Here is a 24,346-nt window from a genome sequence, read left to right on the forward strand (position 1 = left end):
AGATTTATTCTCCTCATGTTTCAAAACTTTCACTACATTTGGATCTTGTGAGGTCAATAGATGTGTGGAGTCACATGATTGCAGATCTATACATGAAATCAATTTGAAGGACGCCCACCCCTCCTTTGGAATGGGGAATATATAATTTTGGAACACACTGATTTTTATAAATCATTTGGTGAGCATGAAGCATCCTTCTTGTTTTCCTATCTCATCTAGCCAACACATTTCAGGACCAGTCAATGACTCCAAAATGGTAAGTTAGCACAGGAAGATTGGTTTATAGCTTGGATTTTGTTCCTAGATGTCAGTGCTGTTTTTAGGATTAATTTAAGTCTACTGAAGTATTCCTTACTACGTTTTGTCACATTTGTTCAAGTTTTACTGTTGACCCTTCATCAATTCCCAAATATTTTTATACTCCTTCTTGCTCAAGTTTTTCATATCACATTCTTGTTCCAAACTGATGTTTTCCTGGGGTTGCAGTTTTCCTGCTTTAAATGTTGCTTTTGCACATTTATCAGAAACAAATGACATTCTTCCATCATCTGAAAAAGTTTTGATAACTTGCAGTTGCATTTTCGGGTCCTCATCTGATGAGCTATACAGTTTTAAATCCTCAACAAATAGAAGGTAAGAAGTCTTTACACTGTTATTTTCTAGGAGTCAGAGTATAGCCATGGCCTGAACTGTTGAGTAAACAGATTAAGGGCAAAGCAGAATAGTAATGGTGACAGAGCATCACCCTGGAATAGCCACCATTTGAATTTTTTATCCCTGGGATAACAATTTGTCCTTTATCATGGCTTAATTGCAAAGTAGTCTGCCACTGTTTCATGGTCACTGTAATTTAGTCGATCAGTGTGGGGTGTATCTTATACATTTTTAAGCACTCTTTTATCCATGAATACTATTGAATGCTTTTATGTAGTCAATCCACACCATTCTCCCTTATGTGAATTTGTTGATGGGCTACAAGGCTCTGTTTCCATGCAAAACACTTATTACATTCAACACATTTATATGGTTTTTCTCCAGTGTGAATTTTTTGATGGGTTATAAGGTTATTTTTCTGGGTAAAACACTTGCTACATTCAGCACATTTATATGGTTTTTCCCCTGTGTGAATTCGTTGATGTTTTATAAGGTTGTGTTTCCTTGCAAAACACTTACTACATTCAGCACATTTATACAATTTCTCCTGTGTGTGAATTTGTTGATGGATTACAAGGTTCTTTTTCTGTACAAAACACTTACTACATTCATCACATGTATATGGTCTCTCCCCTGTGTGAATTTTTTGATGGGTTATAAGGTTATGTTTCTGGGTAAAACACTTGCTACATTCAGCACATTTATACGGTTTATCCCCTGTGTGAATTTGTTGATGGGATACAAGGTACTTTTGCCTTGCAAAACACTTACTACATTCATCACATTTATACGGTTTCATACCTGTGTGAATTTGTTTATGGCTTATAAGGTTCTTTTTCCTTGCAAAACCCTTACTACATTGAGCACATTTATACGGTTTATCCCCTGTGTGAATTTGTTGATGGGTTACAAGGTAGCTTTTCATTGCAAAACACTTACTACATTCATCACATTTATACGGTTTCGTACCTGTGTGAATTTGTTTATGGGTTATAAGGTTCTTTTTCCATGCAAAACACTTACTACATTCATCACATTTATACGGTTTATCCCCTGTGTGAATTTTTTGATGGGTTGTAAGGTTAGGTTTATGGGTAAAACACTTGCTACATTCAGCACATTTGTATGTTTTTTCCCCTGTGTGAATTCGCTGATGTTTTATAAGGCTGTATTTCCATGCAAAACACTTACTACATTCAGCACATTTATACAGTTTTTCTCCTGTGTGAACTAGCTTATGGGTGTCAAGGGACTTTTTATATGCAAAACCCTTACTACATTCATCACATTTATATGGTTTATCCCTTCTGTGAATTTGCTGATGGGCTACAAGGTACTTTTTCCTTGCAAAACACTTGCTACATTCAGCACATTTATATGGCTTCATACTTGTGTGAATTTGTTGATGGATTACAAGGCTCTTTTTCGATGCAAAACACTTACCACATTCAGCACATTTATACAGTTTTTCTCCTGTGTGAACTAGCTTATGGGTGTCAAGGGACTTTTTATATGCAAAACCCTTACTACATTCATCACATTTATATGGTTTATCCCTTCTGTGAATTTGTTGATGGGCTACAAGGTACCTTTTCCTTGCAAAACACTTGCTACATTCAGCACATTTATATGACTTCATACTTGTGTGAATTTGTTGATGGATTACAAGGCTCTTTTTCCTTGCAAAACACTTATTACATTCAGCACATTTATACACTTTTGTACCTGTGTGAATTTGTTGATGGGTTATAAGGTTCTTTTTCCTTGCAAAGCACTTACTACAAGCAGCACATTTATATGGCTTCACACCTGTGTGAACTTTTTGATGGATTCTGAGTCGATATTTATGTGTAAAACACTTACTGCATTTTGGACATTTATAAGTTTTTCCCCATGTGTGAGAATCCATGGTATGAATGGGCTGATGGTACTTCAGATGACTTTGACACATAAACTGCTGATTGCATTCAGTGCATTTATATTTCTCTATTTTGTGGCATGTTTGATAAATCACTGCACTTTCCTTTTTACTAAGGCATGTGTAGCATTCAGACCTCTTGTTGCAATTATGTCCAGATGGGTGCTGTGGTACAACAGGGGGAAGAAGTCTGTCAGCGTCCAACACATGCTGACCACAATGCTGTATAAGGGGGGGTTCACTGTTACCCTTAGGGCTGCTGCTGCTGCAGTTACATCCTAAATAAAACTCTGGGGCAGTAACAGGATGAACCCTGTTGTACCTGTTCACAGGCTGAGCACACCGCTGTGGGTTCTGTCTAGAGTGATGTAATAAGGGTGTTTCAATGTCACATTCAGAGCTCTTGATCCAGTTATGACTTAGGTGAAGTTTTGTGTAGCCCTTCGCAGGCTCATCAGACTGCAGTAGGTTTTCTTGAGGATGGGATATCCCAAGTGATGGCTGCTGACTGCAAATCACACTGCAGTCTGTCCTCCTAAAACCTAAAAACAGATTTGTTAGTACTGTGTTATTCACAATGATGAAACAAATGTCAGATAAGTCATTCACAATACCTCATGTATCATTTAAACATTCTACAATACTAGAAATTTAAAAGTTATTTTATTCTCCTCTTATTAACACAATTACTAAAATAAACAAAATCAATTCTGATTGCTCAGTTATGTGAACTTGGTCCTTACAGAACAGCTGAAAGAGGGACTAAAGCAGTGCAAAACTATCACAATAATGAAAGATTATCAATTTAGACAAGAAAAGAATCATAACCTCAGTCTGAGACATTATTCTCAGCCATTCTTCCCAAGATATGTGATACGTCTTACTGTACATATAGCTGAAAGTACAGCTGTGTAGAAACATAACACAAGTACATATTTTAGAGCAAGATCATTGTTGCATTAAAGCTAATTTGAGACTTATACCATAAATAGCACGACACCTGGCCCAACTTACAAATCATTTCACCATTCCCCAGTTGGCCAGTGGATGCCCCCAACCTGGATAGAAGTGCACCTGTGATAAAAAAAAAAAAAAAAAGGGGGGGGGGTGGAGTCACCCCACACCATTTTTAGTTATTTCTTGTCTATGTAATCCATTGGTCTATCAAAAGACAAAACAGATGGTAAATGCTCCTAGAGAAGGCAGCTGAACCAGTGGAACAATGCACTAATCAAACCTATCGAGGCAGTGCTATGAAGGCTATATCAATTAGGAAGGTGATTATAGCAATGATTGGGTAACAACCTTCTCCCTCACATGGTAACACACAGGAAACAGAGGATGGAAAATAGTACTGCATAATTGAACATAGTGAAAGCAGCACAGTTGTGTTAAAACTTAACTGTAGACATTGATCTGTATTCACTGTGCTGCTCACTATGGCAATAGTGCTAACGTCTGGGGGGACGCCAACAGTTTACTGACAATGGAGTCATTGGGCCTGGGAAGAAATGAGCTCTTAATAGCCCCTGCAGGATCTCTGTGGTAAGTTCTGCCCTGGGTCAGTATGCAAAGTCCAAGCTGTACTGCTTGGAAAAAGTGTGAACAGCTGACCAGGCAACTGCTTTCAACAGAAGGTGGGTGTTGCCTCCCTCCTAGAAAGGTCATGTTGGCTGCTGTTGCTCTTGTGGATTGGGATTCTACATGCTTGGGTACAATTTCACAAAAGAAGGACTAACACAAGTTGACACAGTGGGCTATTTTATTTGGAGTCATCTATTTTTGAGAAAGTCATTCCCTATACACAGGCTATGAATAACTGATCTATTGCCTTTTATTTTTTGTTCTGGGTAAAATCTCAGCTGCCTGTGCACATGCAAGGTAGCAACATCCTTTTCACTTTTATCTGTCCCTTTTTCCCTTCTGCCATGCTGACCATCATGCCAACCCTACTGGACTCGGGCACATTCATTCCACTGAGGAAGGATGATCCCCAATGGGAGGTCCATTCAGATCTTCTAGTGAGAGAGCTGTCATTCCAGCAGACACTCTGAATGTTCACCAGCACCCCAAAAATTGAGGACATTATGTTATGATTATGTCCCCTTGATTCTGATGTGGATATATGAACCAAATATGTTCCAAACCCCAAGCATGTACTCTCCTTCACATATGCAGACAAGAGCTACCATCAGCTTGGACAGCTCACCCAGTTCCCTCTCAAGCCTGGCCTCCACTCAAGACTCATTTCCATCCTCCTCTGTGAGGTTGTTCATTTCAGAGCTGCTGCCATGGTCAACCAGGGTCACCAGACATACCTTTCCAGGGTGGACATGCCCATTTTCTCCTGCCTGCTCTATGAAATATCTCAACTGCTAATCAACCTTAGGTCACATGGGCCACTGACAGGGTTTTCCTACTTACAGAACCTAAAAAAGGGCAGGGAAGACTACCAGGATGTTAATGGTCTGAATAAGGAAGACCCTCTGTCACCACGTTGGGCATGCAACTGGGGTTTGTGCAAAGGAAGTCTTTCAGAATACTTTGAAAGGACCAGAAAGAGGGTACTGACCTGATGAATATGAATATAGGTAAGGAGTTCCAGGCCTTAACCACATGGTAAGGGTACAGACCATGCCCAGCAGATTTGATATGTTTATGGACAGAGATATGTTTTTAGTCAATGGATCGCAATGACAGAGCGGGAACATAGTTGTGTAGAATGACATTTGGTGCTGGATAAGCAGAAGGATGCTGGATAATTTTATCTGTGGTAAGAAGCTGTGTATATGTTGATTGAGGGGCTAGTTCTAATCAATTTTTAGTGCTATACAATGGTGGGTTCTGAAAGGGGTATTTGCTGCAAATTTAGCCACTTTATTATAACACTGTTCAAGTTTTGCTTTTTTGCGATGCCAGGAGGTTAGTAAGGATGACAGAGCCATAAAGTAATGAGGGGAGCAGGTAATTAGTGGCAAATGTAGTTTTAGTTGTATAGGTGAGAATGTTTTGGCTCTATAAAGCAACCCTAGTTTTTGGTGATTTTTTATGCAATTTTGTATGTGCAGGTCAAATTTAAAATTATCATCCATTATCATCTCTAATAATTTGTTATAAGAAGTGACTTCAATGGTTTTATTGTTAAGTGAGAGGATTTTTAATTTTGCTTTTTCATGAGAGAGGGAAAAATTAGTAATTTTTTTTGGGGGGGGGGTTGAGCTTGAGTTGTGAGTTACAAAGGCACATTTCAGTGGCTGTTAAACCTTCCAGTGTAAAAGTTTGCAGATGTGCTAGGTTGTCTGATATGCATAGGAGTGTGGAGTCATCTGTGTATTGTATTAGGGAGCTCTGTAGTGCAGATGTGTAGAGGGGTATACCGGTGGTGAGTGGGAGGTATGGAGAGAGGGTGGAGTGCCATTTTACTGACTGATACCAACTGGACAAGTAGCTTTTGGACCACAGAATGGTGGACTGAGATAGACCTAGTGAGGGCATCTGAAGTAGGAGTTTGCTGGACAAAATGTATTCAAGGCTGTAGAAATGTCTAGAAATAAGGAAGACACTAGTCTGATGTAATCTCTACCTTTATTAACACGTATAGGAGGGACAGAGGCCATGTTGTGTGAGGGATATGAGTAATACCTGCATAAGATATGTATTCAAAAACAACTGCTAAACTTTTTAACACCTTTTATTAAATCATCACTTCTGACACAGGCAACCATACATTTCTATAAAAGAAAACAAACCATATTAACATGTTCAAATTTAAAAACATTATACATCACATACATTTTTCTGTACAATTATCAATGCAACATTACATATATTGTTCAATTCCTGCCTTCCATTAATCCTCAATCTTCCTTCAAAACATTATTCTGCATGTACTGTTCCCACAATTCCCATTTCTTTCTGTATAATTCACTCTTACCCTTTTCTACAGATCCCACTCCCAGTTCTATTATCTCTGTTACAATATTCACTGCATCAAACATGTTTGGTTTAGACTTTCATTTCCATTTTCCAGTAACTTCTTTTATGGCAGCCATGAAAATAAAACATGACAAGGCCTTACTAAGTCTAGGCAATTCAGATCTTGTATCCCAGCTAAAAAAAAAATAAATAATTTCCTTCTTTACACCTATTTGTTCACCCAATATTTTTGGAAGAGTTCTCTGTAGGGAATTGTTAAGTCTGTCAACTCATTACACTCCCAAAACATACGTTTCCAATTACCTTTTTCTTCCCCATTACAACCCCAACATTTGCCATCTACCTGAGGAAAAATTCTTTGGAGTCCACTTGGGGTATGAAATATCTATGAAAATACTACCAAACAAAAATCCTAAATCTTACAGACTTTGTTGCACATTTGGGAGCCATACATAGGTTTCTCCCATTGTTTCCTTGTGAATTGCTTGTCCAATCAGTTTCCCAATCTTTTCTAACCTCCTCTGATTGATTCCTATAGTTATAATGCAAACATTTTATATGCTGTGATAACTATCCCTTTTCAGTTTGTCTGTACTCTATCAATCCCTGATAGAAATAGCAGTTTCTAGTTTGCAGACCCAAAGTCTTCTTGGCCTCTTCCCATTCTGTTACCTCTCCCTCTCTAGGTATTTGCTCCTAATACCTTGGTTCCTTTGCCAGTTTTCTCCAGTAAATTCCAGCCCCCTCTTGACTATTCCCTCTTATTCTCTCTCTCTGTCCCTAACTGCAATCATCCTTATCAGCAGACTCTCCTTTCTTCTTTCTTGTGTTGCTTTATTTCTTAGAATACTTTCTGCCACTTATGAATATATTATGAATGACTCTTGTTATTCTCCTTAAGGGTCTGTATCCAAAATCCCACTCCCTCCTTATTTCTTGAAGTTTCCCAGCTTCATCATCATCCCTTTCCCATTTGATTTATCGCTTTCTGCTTGTGTTACGTATATCAGCCTTAACTGTGTAGCTCTGAAATATTCCTTCAAATCAGTTCATCTTAAATTACCTTGTTCTATTGGATCAAACTTATTCCACTTGATCCTTTGCTCAATTCCCCTCCCAGATAAAATCTTTCAATTCCATTTTAAATTACTATCCACAACTTCTCCTCTGGTTGATAAAAATAAGCCTATCCTGAGTATACAACTAAAGGGACTAAAAACATTTTAATTGCATCTTCTATCCATTATCCATAAACAAGAGCTTCCAGTTTCTCAGTTTTCATATCTTTTGTTTAGTCTCTTCCCACATTAACTTTAGCTGCCATAATGGAATCCATTTTAACCCATACACCTAGACTTCATTTTATCGTGTCCCATTAAATATGGGTATTACTGAACCATTTCATGTGTGGGTACATAGTTTGCAGTTATAGCCTTTGTTTTATCCTCACTAATTTTATATCCTGAAAAGACATGAAACCATCTCAGAATGTTTTACAAGACTGAGTCATTTCATTGTTTTATTAGTTATTTTTTTAATACATTTTTCAACTATTTTGAAGAGGGGCAGTATGATTGCTATAGGTCTAAAATTAATGTTGCTGGAGGAATTTCTTTCTTTGCATACAGGAAAATCTTGCATTTTTTTCCCCATAGAACGAATGCGGGATTCCTGGATTGACACAGAATAGGCTATGTTAGTTGCTATTCTAAGGTACTTGCTCCTAAGATCAAGTGAAATAGTGAATGGATTGAGTTTTAGAGTAGTTTTATATAGAATGTGGGCATAGGTTTGAAAGTGAAAGCAGATGTGGTAATCTGTGGCTGTTAAACAGGGTTGGAATTAATGTCAAGGAATGCTTGGTTAGGGATGTCATATTATCTTTGCAATGAGAGAATTTGAATGCAGTTCTGAGTGGCGAGTTACTGGGAGTGGGGTTAGGGATAGGAGGTAAGACTTCTTTAATGACTGACCAGAATTTTGTATGGTTGTGTTTACTATTGTTCTGGATGTTGTTGTCATATAGCATTTTTGTCTTCTTTTATTTGCTTTTTAGTATTGTTACAGAGCATTCTGAAGTTTGAGGTATTGTGGTGTTTTATATTTTTGCTATTCTTTCCATGTCTTTTCTCTATCCTGCCTTAGAATAAATGCATTTTCACTCTATTCCTTACTGATGGTACAAGCCTATTTAGGAAAGTTGTATTGAATTAATTTACAGCATCATCCAAGGGTTTTTTAGGATGTTCCAGTTAGCAGATGATAGGGCAGTAATGAATATTTCTGGGGTAATCCTGGACAGGCTGCATGCTAATATAAACATGCTGTTTTAAGTGGATGTGTGAGATGTTTGGTTGTACAGATTCAGAGATGGTCGCAGAGAGTCTAACATTCTACCTATAGTGGTGAATTTACTTTGGTGTGATACTAGGATCCAGTCCAGTAAGGACTTTGATGTCTTGATATAATGCCTGGAGCTATTAATTAGTTGTGTGAAACTGTACAAGTTTATGACAAATGTAGGGGAGTTAGAGGTTATGTCCAACCAACTGATACTGACATCACCTAGTAGTTTTTTTTCTTGTGGAATTCTTATGGATACACAATGTAGGATATCTTCCAGGATATATGTACTGTCGCCATGAGGGATGTAAAGGACAGTAATACACATTTGTTTATTTTCAGGAAAGTCAGAAGAAGCTCTGCTGAATTGAATTTTGATACTGGTTTGTTGTAGGGGAAACATGGAAGTTGTTGGGAAATATTAAAGCAAAACCACTGCCTTTCCTACTTATTTTATTTATTTATTATTTTACATTTGTTAACCGTGAGAGTCCGACTGGATACATGTCCATTTTCTGCGGAGGCCCGGGGAGAAAAGCTCCAGGTTAGTAATGAGCAGTTAAACACATTACAAGAAATTTAGACCGTTACAATACAAAGGTTCAGTAAAAATAGGTATGTTACAATGTAATGTACATACATTCAAATAGGGAAACAACAGTTAAGGTCAGTTTCTTATGCAAGCAGCTAAAACACTATCAGTTAGTTAGACAGTGACAATATAAAGGTTTAGTAAAATATAGCTTTGTTACTATGCAGTATACATACATAAAAACAGGAAAGCAATGTTTAAGACAGCAGAAATTTGTCTGTTTCTTATGCATTCTGCATAGGTTTAACATTCATACATTAGATAGATATAACCATTTCAGAGAGTGGAGAAAGGGCTAATCTGGTTTGGAACAGGAACATTGCCAATGGATTTGAGATATAGTTTAAGATTTTTTTTGAATTGTGAGAGAGATGGTTCTAGAGTGAGAACAGAAGGTAGAGAGAGTTCCAGATTTTTCCAACATGGTTAGAGAGTAGTGATTCTCTAGCAGCATTATTGGATTTGGATGCTTGGACTAATAGTTTATTGGAGGATCAAAGTGATAGCAAGTTACTGTAGGGGTTGATGATGCTTTTGAGAGCAGACATTTTATCAGGGTGGTGAAGAATTTTATGGGCTATTATGAGCTGGTTATAGTGAAGTAGGCTAGTCCATTCTAGACACCCCAGGTGCTTCAAGTTAAGGCAGTGATGGGTCTTGTAGGCTATACCTGTGGCAAATCTAGCTATGTGATTATAGCAGATGGCAAGTTTGCTTAGAGTGGATTTGTTTAAGTTAGTGAGTAGGGGGGAGGCATAGATAAGGGCAGACACTAGGTGTGTGCAAGCAATAGTAGATCTAGCGTGTGGAGTAAGGAAATATTTGAACTTATAGGGGGACCCAAGTTTTTTGTTGACAGTTTTAATAGTTTGATTGATATGGATGTCAAATTTAAGGGAGTTATCAACAGTGACCCCTAAAAGCTTAGTAAGGGCATCTGGTGATATCATTGTGCCACTGGAAGATTTAACAGAGAAGAGAGGGGAGGGGGTCTTACAGGTGGGTGAGAATATGAGCAACTTGGTTTTGTTAGGATTTAAAATGAGTTGACAACCTAAGAACTAATTTTCTACTATATTAAACATATTTTGGGTGGTTGCCATGAGCTCTGTCAGGGAGGTGGCTGAATAAATTATGGTTGAGTCATCTGCATATTGTATGCATGTAGCCTGGGGAGTGACGGTGGGCAAATCATTTATAAAGATTGTGAAAAGAAGGGGACCAAGGATAGAGCCCTGGGGAACACCTAGAGTAACAGGTAAACGTGATGACAGTTTATCATGCCATAGTACAGCTTGCTGTCTGTTGCACAGATATGACTGAAACCATTTTAGTGTGCAGTCATTAAGTGATAGTGTTTTTAGAGTATCTATGAGAAGATGGTGGTTCACCATATAAAATGCCTTAGAGTGGTCTAAGAAGAGGGGCTGACGCAAATTTGTTATTGTTTTGGTTGTGATTAATGGTATTAGAAAAGGACAGGAGGGCTGAGGTGGTACTATGATTTGGCCTGAAGCCATGTTGTGACTTAGCTAGTATATTGTTTTGAGTGCGATGGGACATGAGTTGTCTATGGACACATTTTTCCATAGCTTTGGCTAGTGGTGACAGTATTGCTATGGGTCTAAAGTTAGACAGCTCTAGTGAGCTTATAATGTGGGATATTTTTCAAATGGTGGGGATGGTGGCTTCAGACAAGGTACTGTTTATGATAATGGAGATGGGGTAAGCAATGGCATCTGCTGCTTTTTGCAGATACTCTGCAGGAAGAAGATCAGCTGCTAGGGTGGTGGGCTTTAGTTTTTTTAAGTAGAGATCTGATAGAGGATGTGGAAACAGGTTGGAAGGTAAAGTAGGAAGCCAAGGTAGCTGTGGTGCTAGTTCGGCTAGGGGAGGTGGGCGTCAGTTGGTTGAATTGGTTAGCCAGGGATTGAATGGTTTATGTGAAGAAACTATTAAACATATTTGCAATGTCCTCAGGGCATTGTTGGTTGCAGGTTGTTGGGTGGGAGTTGTCTGTGCTGGATGCAGGAGTTTTCTGATTCCAGCCCAGAACTTTTGGGGTTTGTTTTGATATTTTTGTTGGAGATGGAGGAAGACTTTTTTAATCTACTAACATAGATTATTTTGTTTAATTTCTTAGTTGCCGGAATCTCTGGTGGGTTTGTGGGTTTTTAGAGGTATGCCATTTGTCCCACTCTCTATTTCTAGATATGATTTTGGATTTGGTCTCTTTAGAGAGCCAGGGTGCAATTTCAGTCTTGGTTCTGATGGACCGTACAGGAGCATGGGAATCCAAAACGTTGAGGAATATGGAATTGAAGTAGGCTACCGCATCATCAAGTGGAAGCTGCTTTAGAATAGACCAATTGCGGGCTTTAAGTTCATTCTGAAAGTTACTGATGTTAAAGTTTTTATTATTTCTAATATTTCTAACAGTAGTAGGATGGGGATTGTCTAAGTTATTCTTGATGATGTACATGAGTAAATGATCACTTATATCCTCTGGGAGTATACCTGCATTGTACTGGTCTGGGTGATTGTTGATAAGAACCCAATCGAGGATACTATCTTTGTTATAGGGTTTGCCTATCCTGGTAGGAGTGGATATAAGCTGGGTGACTCCATGTAGGTTTATAAGGGTTGATGCATTACTTCACACCATGTCTCTGTAGTGGTAGAAGTAGTTCACTGTGGGCAGTCAGGTGCATATCAGTAATGCAGCATGTCTTCACCACAGTCTCAATGCTACTTACATTTGAGTGCATATTTGTGTTAGAAGAACACAGTACTTTCAGAGTTTACATGTCAGTGTGGATATTTGTATTTTTCTGTTGCTTTTGCATTACACACTGCATGTTCGTCATCTTTGAGGAGCCTTGCATATGAGTAAAATATGTCGTTGTGCAGCTGCTCTGTTGTGGAGCCTTGAGCACATGGAACATTATTTGCTAATCTGTCTAGTTTATCTGAGTTGTGTGTGTAATTTATATATATATATATATATATATATATATATATATATATATATATATATATATATATATATATAAATAAAAGATTCAGAAGCTGCTATGGAAGCAGTATTTGGCTTTCTGTAGATTACACAGAAAAGAGGGATAGTGTTGTTTTATTTATTTTATTGCTGTACCTGTCAAGGTTTACTGGTTGCAGAGAGAGCAAGAAGCTCGAGTTCCAAGGACCGCAGAATGCAAAGATTTTTGGAAGTGCTGAAAAAGGCATGTGGTATCAATCATCTGGAGATGGCAACACGTGTTTGTGCATACATACGTGAAACGACTGAGGGGAACGGGGATGGATCACTGAGGGAAATGTTTTCTTTTGGTGCTTGCTTGCACATACTTGGAAATATACTGAAGGGATTAGTGGGAGTCTGGGGGAAATGTTTCATTTTGGTGCTTGATTGCACATACTTGAAACTACTGAAGGGTTATGGATCGCTGGGGGAAATGTTTCCTTTTATTGTTTGTGCATACTTCAAATTACTGAAGGAATTGATCACTTGGGGAAATCTCTCATTTTGGTACTTGTACAAACTTGAAGATACTGAAGGGAATTTTTGCTATGGGTCCATTTCTCATAAAATTATAGTTTTCTGGCAAATCACTGGCAATAGCAGATCTTTGAGGACTGAAGTCAGAAAATAAAGGCAGGCAGCAAACATTACATTTGATTTTCCGACTTCATCCTTCAGAAAATTCACACTATGCAAAATCTATTACTCTTTCAACATTCTAAGTTTGGAAGAGCAGTATTTAAACTGTGTCACTACTAGTTAATTTCAATTTTATATAATATAATTGTGTTTTAGTTTTATACAAGTTGCAGCTGCAGTTAATTTTATTTTTATAAAAAGAAAATTGTATTTTAGTTTTGCACAAGTTCAAATATTAATATAAATAAAACACTGCTGTTACCCTTATTTTGTGTTTCATGATCATATTTTGTCTGTTCTTTGGTTTGTGTTTAAAAGGTGGCATTTCACAATTCCATTGGAGTGGGCGGGGTTGGATAATTATATATGCAAATCATATGTTAATCAGTGTACAGATTTGTACTTTATTTTTCATGGGCCTTTGTCCATATTTTTGCTGTTTCAAGGTTGAGAGGTATCACACACACAACACACACACACACACACACACACACACACACACACACACACACACACACACACACACACACACACAACACACACACACCTTTACTAGCTATGCTCCCTTCCGCCCAGAGTACAAGGTAGTTTTCACTGCCCCCAGTCACTCCCTATCAGCTACTTTAAGGCCCTTCCAAGAGTACCCAATATACTGACTGATATGAACATTAATACAAATGGTAGTTTGACCAAGAGCAAAGCTATTAGGAGTGACCCACAGAGTGTCATCAAATAAATATGCAAGTACTCTCAAAACTTAAATATCTCTACAAAGATCAGCCATAATGAAAAATTTACATATATTTAATGATAAATAAAAGAACAAGACAATAGTTAATATATATCCACAGTGACATCAGAGTTCAAAACCACAGGAGATATTTAAAATAACATTGCAGTACAGCCTCACACAAATAAGAAAAATATCTAAACTAAGCTTCACTATATTCCTGACTATATCCAAGAGAATTATTATATTCTAAGAACTTATTAATAGAACAAGGCAGATGTGGTGAATGGATCTTCTAGTTGTTGTCAGGTCCAAGACAAAATACAGAATTCTCTCTCTCTCTCTCTCTCTCTGAGAGACTTCTCAAATTACTATCTACAATATTACTGCTGGCATATCTTAGAGAATGACATATTTTCTTGTCATCTGACTCATAGTTCCTAGGTGAAACCCCCACTGCTGGAAGCTGGCAGTATTTAGCATCTACCTGTAAAAATTCATAGACCTCAGACCTTTGGCAAATGCTGGAAATCGTAAAACAATTGCATTCTTTCATGCTTTCTGAGGTAGTAATTAGTTCACTTCGAAGAACATACAGAAAGCTTCCCAGCACAGGCTCTGCATCTCTAGCTGCATTGAAAACTGAAAGATACCATCTTTTATTGCGTAGTCTATAAAGTAATTTAATTTCCACTATTTTTCTAAAGTTTGCTGGACTGATGTTACTCCTCCCAGCTTCCTCTGTTAACATATACATTTAAACAGTTACAATAGTGCGTGTCCATTTCTGTTCTCTTCCACTAGGGCACACTGTGGGTGCATTTTAACCACAAGCACTTTACAATTATCTTTTTAACACAGCAATCTGTACAGATTAGTTTGAAATACACATGATATACAGTTCTAATATATTTGTAACATAAGCATCTTGTATACATCATTTCGATATTCACCATGACATATAATTGCTTACAAAATTCCAGCTAGCTGTGCTGGCAGTACCTCATACTGTCACACTTCTTCCCCCCTGTGAAGACTCAAGCTAGTTTTTCAAGTGACCCTTGAGAAACGTTGCTTGAGAGGGATAAGCCTATCTGGGAATACATTAACCCATTTCCTCTCTTGAGATTTCAGCTGCCTTGCCATTGCTGACCCCAGTACATTGCTGCACTGTCATATCATATGCCTGCAACCCTAAGCTCCACCATAGTAACTTGGGATTTTGTGGGTGACTCCCTGTATCCATAGATCTCCCTCAGACTCCTCCTGCCTGCACAACAGTCTCATTATCTTGGTAAGATGTCATGGAGTTAACATGGTACAGTTTGTGCCACTGCTTCCTGCCTAGAAGCTCTACCATGTAGTTAACATCACTGACCTTCGTTACCACTATAAAAAGGTCCGTCCCAAGCGGACTGCAGTTTGTTGTGTCTGACAGGAATGAGAACCATAACCTGCTGCCCCCACAGCATACTCTCTAGCTCAAGCATTCCTATCATACCAGACCTTTTTCTGCTGCTGGGCTTCTTCCAGGTTCTCCTGGGCCAAGCCCATAAGTTCTCTGAGCCTTGTCCTGAGGTTTAGGACATATGCCACAACAGACTCCTTGTGGAGTTCACACTCACTCTCCAATTCATCGCAAATCAAATGTAGAGGTCCCCTCACCCTATGCCAATACAGTAACTGAAAGGGTGAGAAACCTGTGGAATGCTGGGGCACCTCTCTGTAAGCAAATGGATGGGGCAAATATTTATCCAACACCCTCTTAAACTGGTCTGCAAATGCCCGTAGCATGGTCCTTAGTATAGAGTATAACCTTTTCACCAGACCATTAGTCTGGGGATGGTAGGTGTGATCTTTAGGCGCTTCACCCTACAGTGCTCCCACAGACAAGCCAGCAGGTCTGACATGAAATTGGCACCTCTGTCAGTCAGTGCTTCTTTTGGGAAACTTATCTGGCTGAAAATCTCTAACAAAGCATTTGCCACCTTTTCCTGCCTCAATGGAGGGCAGAGCCACCACTTCAGGGTATCTGAATAAATAACTCCCAAACGCTAAAGGTGGTCTGTCACAAAAACAGTCAATATAGGCAGAAAAAAGACAGAAAATCCACCCAAGGATGGCCAATCAATGAAATCCACAAGTGTTCCAATTAAAATATAGTCCTTTAATACGAATAAATATTATGAGGAAGACAACAGTTGAAAGCGCTTATCGCATATCTTCAAGGGACAGTTTTGAGCTTTTTTATTTTTCATTTTATTTTCAAGTTGAAGTTTTATTCGGATTAAAAGACTACATTTTAATTGGAACACTTGTGGATTTTGTTGATTGTCCATCCTTGGGTAGATTTTCTGTCTTTTTTCTGCCTATACTACAGGGTATCAGGTACCATAATCTACTACCACTAGGATATACTTCTTTCCCTGTGGAACCTGGGGTACTCAAATGCCCCACAATATTCACAGCTACCCTCTGAAATGGCTCCTCAGTCACAGGCAAAGGCACAAAGGGGGTTTGACCTTGTATCCTGCCATGCCTATATTTTGGCACTGCTCACAGGTCCTGCAGTACCCTATTACATCCCTTGAAATCCCAGGCCAATAAAAGTTCTGCATAATAAGTCTCTTTGTACACTTTACACCCATATGACCTGCAAAGGGAATGCTATGGGCTATGGCTAGAAGTGCTAGATGGTAGGCTTTAAGCACTACCAACTGCTTCATTCTCTCACCCTCTAGCCCTCAGTCAGAGGTCCACTCTTTATAGAATAATCCATTGTTCCAGTATACATATTCCACCTTTCCTTCAGAATCAGGTGTCTGCCTAGCTATGTCCCTCAAGCCTTGTAATATAAGCACTGAGAGTTCAGTCTGTATCAACTCTCTCTTTGTAACCCTTCCCAGTTCCCTTTCTACAGAAAGTCTGGTATCCTCTGACAGTGGTGAATCACTGTCAGCCTGGGTACTACTGCTCACCTCTGCCCTCGCACTCACTCTGTCTAAGGGAACTTCACTACCCACCAGCAACTGTGGCTCAGCCTCAGTCTCATTGCTACAGGGTAGTTCCCTCCCTAAGTTAGCTACCTCACCAGTCTTGACTTCAAGTGTGCAGTCTGTCTGGGTCCCCCCATTCTACCAGACCCACTTGCTTGTCTAGAAACCTGACTGCATGCAACTGCATGCACAAAAGGTATTGCATTATCAAAACCATTCCCTATCAGGACATCTACAGTGATATCCTCAAACATACCTCCTTGCTTCTTCCTTTTCCACCCTCCCAGTCAAGGTGAATGTGAATCCTAGCAAAAGGTATTTGGAATGAGGTCCCTCCTAAAGCTCTGACTGGAGTAGACTGCCCAATCAAGTAGTGCTCCTCTTTAACCATTGCAGGCTTCACAATGTTTAGGTCAGACGCTGTGTCTGTTGTAGCAGCGGCCTGCTTCTCATCTACTAAGATTGGATATAACCTCTTGTGGTAGTTTGGTACCCTTGTTGTCCCCAGACAACTTACCACTGGCATTCTGACATTCCCACTTGCTGACTCCCCCAGCTTTTTTCCCCCACCTTGCCTCCATTGACATCTATATGCTACGTGACCCCACTGATTGCATTTAAAACATTTAATCCTTGATCCTGGCTGTGTACCTGAACTAGTGGCTTCCCCTGCTACTGGCGGAGTGTGGTGGGGCAGTTTAAGCTCCCCATGACAGGCTACCTTAGACGCATGTGCAGCAATGGATACCCCTTTCCCTGTGCAGTGATGCCCTGCTTGCTAGGTATAGGTCTCCTTTTTTCCCCCAACTTATCTGTGGTACTGCATTCCCTATTTGCTAACCAGATTCTCGTGTCCTCTGGTAAACTAAGGGCTTGTTCCCTCACCAAAAGTTCTGCCAGCCCTTTAAAAGTGGTGACCCGATACCCACTCTCCTACCTATGAAAAAAGTGCTTAACTAATGAAAACATTCATAGGCACTTTCATCTGCCTTGCATATATGCTCACAAAACCTTTTTTTTTCTATAAGCTTCAGGTGTTAACTTAAAAGACTATAATAAACATTTCTTTACTTGGTTACAGTGTAGAGAATGACTAACAGACAATTTAGAAACAGCAGTTACAGCTTTATCATGCAGTAAGGAGGTCAAGAATTTGTACCCAGAGCCCTTGGTCTACATTATACTGTTTACATACCCTTTCAAACATATGAATACAACTAGCAAACTTATCACCCTCTGTAAATTATAGAAGACATTTACTGACCTTTATTGCTTCTGGGGTGCAGTTATTCCCTTCCTCATTACCTCCATGACCATGGTCAAGAGTCGGCATCTCCTTTTCGTGTTGCCTCTGCCTCTCAATTTATTCGGCTTCCAAATGTCTCAGTCTCTCTGTTGATTCTAATTACAAATGCTGCAGTCCCTCTGTGGATTCTACTTTGACCTTCAAACACTGCCATCTCTCTGCTGATTCTATTTCTAAATGTTTGGACTCCAGTTCAAGTCTCTAACTCCAGATGGATTTTTAAGCCCTCTGAGACAAAGTTGAACTGTCCATTTTCTAAGAGTTGTACATCCCCCAGCCCAGTATGGTTCTCCTCCTGGTTGCTGGTCTGTGATGCAGCTGTGGTTAAGGTTGCAATCATTTCTCCTTTAGTCAAGTTGGCATGCTCCAGTCCTTTGGCTTGGCACATCTCAGGCAACTGGTTCCTTGTCAGCTTGCCATAATCCTCCACTGACAGCCTTGCTTGCTCTCCCTGACTAACTAAGCTAACAAAAAATAAATAAATAAAACTATTGTGATATGAAACTTTTAATGTCTACTGTATGGCTGCTTGACAGTACCAACACCTTATTTACTGACCACAGTTTACAGGCTACAGGAGTTCCATATCCACACCACTGAATCTCAATATGTGATGTGTAGATCCGACCACTGCCACCAAAATGTGATGACCCACCACTGGATCAGTAATCAAGGAGCCTCAATCCTCACCAGTGGCACCAATGGGGGGGGGGGGGGGGATGTACCACTGGGAGGACAACAGGTACACACACAGTATTTCCAGCTGCAGCTCTCTGCATCAAGTGCAATTTCCCTTGAGAGCACATGGAGGCCAAAGTCAGTCTGGGGCTATTTTCTCCCTCTTTCTCCAGATTCCCCCATAAGACTCCACACTGGCACAACTATACAGTGACCAAGCCAAGCCCTCCAGCACCTTCTCTCTCCCACCCGTGCTTTGTGTCTCTGCTCAAGTAGCTTGCACACACACTGTAAGGTTTGAGTTTTATACACACACACACACACACACACACACACACACACACACACACACACACACACCTGGGAAAGTCTGGCAAAGGCTTACTAGCTATGTCCCCTGCTGCCCAGACTATAAGGTAGTTTTTAGTGCTTCCAGTAATTCCTTTTGAGCTACTTTAAGGCATTTCCAATGGTACCCAATATACTGAGCGATAATATATATTAATACAGATGGTAGTTTGACAAAGAGCAAGGCTATTAGGAGTGGCACACACAGTGTCACCAGATAAATATGCAAGTACTCACAAAACTTAAATACCTCTACACAGGTCAGCCACAAGGAAAGGTTTTAACTATATTTAAAAATAAATAATAAAAGAACAAGATAATACTAAATATATACTCACAGTGACATCACAGTTCAAAATCACAGGGAATATTTAAAACAACACTGCAGTTCAGGCTCACAGAAATAAAGAAAAATATCTAAACTAAGCTTCACCACATTCCTGATTGTATCTAAGAGAACTACTATAACCTATGAACTTATTAATAGAGCAAGGCAGATTTGGTGAATCAATCTTCTAGTTGTTGTCAGGTCCAAGACGGAATACAGAATGCTCCGTCTCTAAGAGACGTCTCAGATTAATATCTGCAATATTACTGCTAGGACAGCTTGCAGAATGACATCATTTTCTTGTCATCTGACTCCTAGTTCCCAGGTGAAATGCCCACTGCTGGAAGCTGGCAGTATTTAGCATCTGCTTGTAAAAAGACATAGACCTCAGATTCTTGGCAGATGCTGGAAATCATAAATCTTACCTTTACTCTGTTTTCTTCACCTCTACTTTCTCCACTCTACTATTCAGCCCCTATGCTTGTTTTAAGCTATCTCTATAACTAACTCTCGCTTTATGTACAATCTTACCTTTACTCTGTTTTCTTCACCTCTACTTTCTCCAATCTACTATTCAGCCCCTATGCTTGTTTTAAGCTATCTCTATAACTAACTCTCGCTTTATGTATTGTTTAATACCTCAGATCTGCTTTATTTTTTTTTGCATCTGTTTCTCCTCTCTTACTCAACTGACTTTTGTTCTTCTCTTTTGACCGTTGCTAAATCTTATTAACATTCAAATTTACTTGCACTCTAATAGGCTACCCAAAATTAGATGCTATTACTTTTATCCTTTTATCCATGAAATGTCTTTCTTTTGTAATTTGACTAGGTATTTTTTATGTCTTTGTTTGCTGTAGTTTTTGTATTGTTGTCTTTTTTCATTTTTTTTTTTACTAGTATGTTTTGTGGAGCTTTTCTCCCCGGGCCTCTACTGAAAATGGAAATATTCTCCAGCTAGACTAGCCCGGTCAACAAATGTAAAATAAAAAATAAAATAAATAAAACAATTACATACCTTCATGCTTTCAGAGGTAGTAATTAGTTAACTCCAAAGACAACACAGAAAGCTTCTCAGGAAAGACTCTGTCTCTAGCTGCATTTAAAACTACACGATACAATCTTTTATTGCATAGCCATAAATTAATTTAATTTCAGCTATGTTTCTAAAGTTTGCTGGACTGAAGTTAATCTTCTCAGTTTCCTCTGTTAACATATACATTTAAACAGTTACAATAGTGCATATACATTTCTGTTCTCTTCCAGTAGGCCACACTCTGGATACATTTTAACTACAAGCATTTTACAATTATCTTTTCAACACAGACACCTGTATAGAGCAGTTTGATATAAACATGACATACAGTTCTAATACATTTGTAACACAAGCATCTTATATAAATCATTTTGATATTCACCAATGACATATAATTACTTGCAAAATTCCAGCTAGCTGTGCTGGCAGTATCTCCTATTGTCACAGCACCCTGTAAGAGTTGACCCAGTGGTGAGAGATCTGGGTTCTAGGACAATAATCTGAATTTTGACCACCATGTGTCCATGGTGGTGAGGAAATTAATCTATGTGGTTCAGCCTAGAAGTAAAAGCATGGCATCCAGATCCAATGATGTCATGGTACCACTGTACTTGGCCCTCATCAGATCAATAATTCAGTAAAATTCACCCTTTGGCACCTACCTTATAAAGCACCTGCAACAACTGGTGCATCCTGAGAGGTTTCTCACCAAAAAATATAGGGTATAACCAAGATGTCATATGCAGACAGATTAAAAGTCTTATCACTGTATTCAGTTTCCTACTGACTACTGAATGGTGACCTGTGCCTGACCTATAAGGCAGTCTCTGAGCAAGCTCTGATGCAAATGTTGTATATCCACAAAACTAACTGCACAAGTGTTACCCATTCCAAATATCTAAACCTGATCTCGGACATGAATAGATCATACTGGACAGACATGTGTTCCCAGAGATCACCACTCCTCTGGAAGTGGCTTTCTGTTCATGAGAAGTAGAGTCCTTGCCTGTCTATTTTCAATCACACTCTGGATCAAGGGATAGGAAATCATAAATTCACTCCTGGGGTGGTGCCCATATCCCTTATAGACAGAGTCAGTCTGTAAAAATTGTCAAAACCCCATTTTTTACCCTGTTTATCTTTCCCTTAGGGATAGAAAATTGGGAAAATCTCTATAAAACTGGCTAGGCTTGTAAGGGCTCGGGTGATTAGACCAGTAATCTCCTATGAACCGACAAGCTCACCAACTGTCCTTGCCATCAACTCTTCCTATCTGCATATCCTTTTCTTGCCCTCATCTGTTATAACTTTGCAAATGATCTGTAATCTTCAAGCCCCAGGTATTCCTATTGATGCATTCTTGTAGACATACTTCAATATTATATGTTCTCTTCTCTACTGAGTAATATATTCCCAAATACCTCCTTTTGAACCCTTTCCCCAGTGGAGGAAGCCCCCATCCTGACTCCTTAATCTTTAAGCAATATTAATAGCTGTAACCTATCACCCAACATTAGGTGTTCCCCAAATTACCATTTGTCCATCAATACTTAATGTTTCTTTTGCAACTCATCCCTGCTTCCATCTGCATAGAAATCAATCACACACTTGCTAAATCTTGTCCATCCATTTCTCTTACAGCCCAATGTGTACGCATCTCCACACATATATTGCATACAGCCTAATGTGTACGCATCTCCACAGATATATTACAAGGGACAAAAGACACTTGACTATCTAAATTAATGTCACCCACCCCAAAGAACTTGCTTTTCCTGTCCACTTCTCTAAATTTGTACCTGTTCTATGTTTAAGATTCTCTGAATTTACGTTTCTAATCTATGCAAACCCAAGTGTTTTGCCCCTCCTACTACATAAGGTAAACCTATTTCCTCTCTCCCACTGCACAAGATAAACCTATTTCCTCCCTTCTCTCTTCTAACAAGACAGAGATATTTGAATACATTTTTAAACCTCAGTCCTCCCAAAATTCCTTAAACAACTTCAAGATTTCAAATAAAATTTTGTCTGCTTTCTCCGTAGCTGAAATGAAATCATCTGCAGATAAAATATTATTTTTACTGCTCTCATTCTCAACATTCCCTTATTCCTTATCAACCATTCAGTACCCAACAGAAACAATCTAGGTGATACCAGACATCCCTGACATGAGTGTTATTTCCTTCTCAGATAGCCCACCTCTAATGACTACTCACAACTATGGAGCCCCATAAGGAGATTTAACCCCTTGAAGTCATCTGTCTTCTCCAATTACCTCTTCTACTGCCTTCTACATTTGAGATGCATAGTCAAAAGCCTTCTGGATTTCCATAAAAATAACCCCTGGCTTTTTCTAACCTTTAAATGGTACCTAATCAGCGCCCTACAATGGACTGCCCTTTTACACACCTGCCTGCTCCTCCCTATCAGCTTTGGTAAAACCCCTTCTGAGCTTGCTATTAAGACCCCTGCAAAGAGTTTTGCATCAACATTGCACAAGGACTGTCCTGATATTAGTTATATATCTATTTTATTAATAAGAAATCACTGGCATAGCTTCTTCAAATGTAGCTGCTAACCTACCGTCATCCAAATAGATCATTAAAAACTTTGGAGAGTTTATCTATTACCTTCAGTCCCACGGTCTTATAAAATCAACAGGGAAACCATTGGGACCTCCAGCCTATGCCTTAAATACCTTATATACTCCTACTGTCCCCTGTCGAAATTAATGTTTTATTTCATCTTTATTCCCGCGATCATGCAAAAACAATTAAGTATAATAAAGTGTAACAATGCCTTTAATATATGCGAATTACAGAACATGAGAAACAAATGCAATTTTATCACCCTAAATTTCACTAAGCAATGTAAAAAATGCCATCTTCCTAGCTGAACACAGTACTCAAGAAGCTTATTTCAGCAATGTGCCACTTAACGTACAAGACCCGAGAGGTATTCCCAGACAGCAATAACTTACTTCCAGGACAATCTTGCAGAAGATTCTGAAGTATAGGATGGACACACATCAGAATATAGAGTTAATTAATGTTTTCTATTGAAATGACTGGCACCAAATCCTAAATAATTAAGCACTACAAAGAAGGCAGTCTCAAACTCCTCAGTTATATACTCTGTCATAAAAATCCCTCTTTTTCTGTGGCTCAAGTAAGAAGTTCTGCATGAATGCTTATGAAATGTGTTTTCAATCTTCTTAAATCTATATTTGAATGGTGTGCCCATGCCCTCAGCAGAGAAGTGAAAACAATCCATATTCTTGAGTTATTGTTATCACCAATAGTATAAGATAAACCGCCACATCACTGAAAGGTCATTATCCCAGTTATGAGATCACGCTCACTCTGTCTTTCTTTTTGTAGCAGTGGTATGTGATTAGTAAACAATGCTCCCATTTAGGTCATCAGGTGATTATGAGATGACAAAGGATAAAATCCAAACCTTGAACTTTTCCTGTTCTGCTTAAGGCTTCTTATGAACAGAAATTATATTGGCTTGCCAGCTAAAAACAAGCATTAGTATAAAAGAGGAGTTACTTCATTGAGGCCGATTTTCAAATTATTGGTTTTCATTTTTGCAATATATGTGGTTGTGTGACCATGTCAAAAGTAGTCTGTTCATCTTTTAATGAGAAATGGTAAACAAAGTTATTTAGCATTAGGTTCTCAAGTACAAGCCTCACATTGACCAACCTCTATGTAGGAACATACAATTATCAAGATTTTATTTTCCCACCTTCTGAAGCATAAACATGGAATTGGGTGTATTGCAAAGGCTCTGTATGATT

The 24,346-nt window shown here is 38.9% G+C and overlaps 1 protein-coding gene across 3 annotated transcripts in view; it reads right to left on the reverse strand.

Moving 5' to 3' along the window:
- Window positions 1-448: 448 nt before the first annotated feature.
- Window positions 449-24,346, reverse strand: part of LOC122813963 (zinc finger protein 665-like) — a 275,262-nt gene continuing 251,364 nt past the window's right edge. For all 3 annotated transcript variants that reach the window (XM_044086517.1, XM_044086515.1, XM_044086516.1), the window contains one exon: window positions 449-3,114. In XM_044086517.1, coding sequence (XP_043942452.1) covers window positions 932-3,114 — 2,183 coding nt within the window. In that variant the 3' untranslated portion in view covers window positions 449-931. The remainder of the gene's footprint in view (window positions 3,115-24,346) is intronic.

Source organism: Protopterus annectens, chromosome 10.part0 (genome assembly GCF_019279795.1).
Source record: "Protopterus annectens isolate FY-2018-M chromosome 10.part0, PAN1.0, whole genome shotgun sequence".
Taxonomy (NCBI): Eukaryota; Metazoa; Chordata; order Ceratodontiformes; family Protopteridae; genus Protopterus; species Protopterus annectens.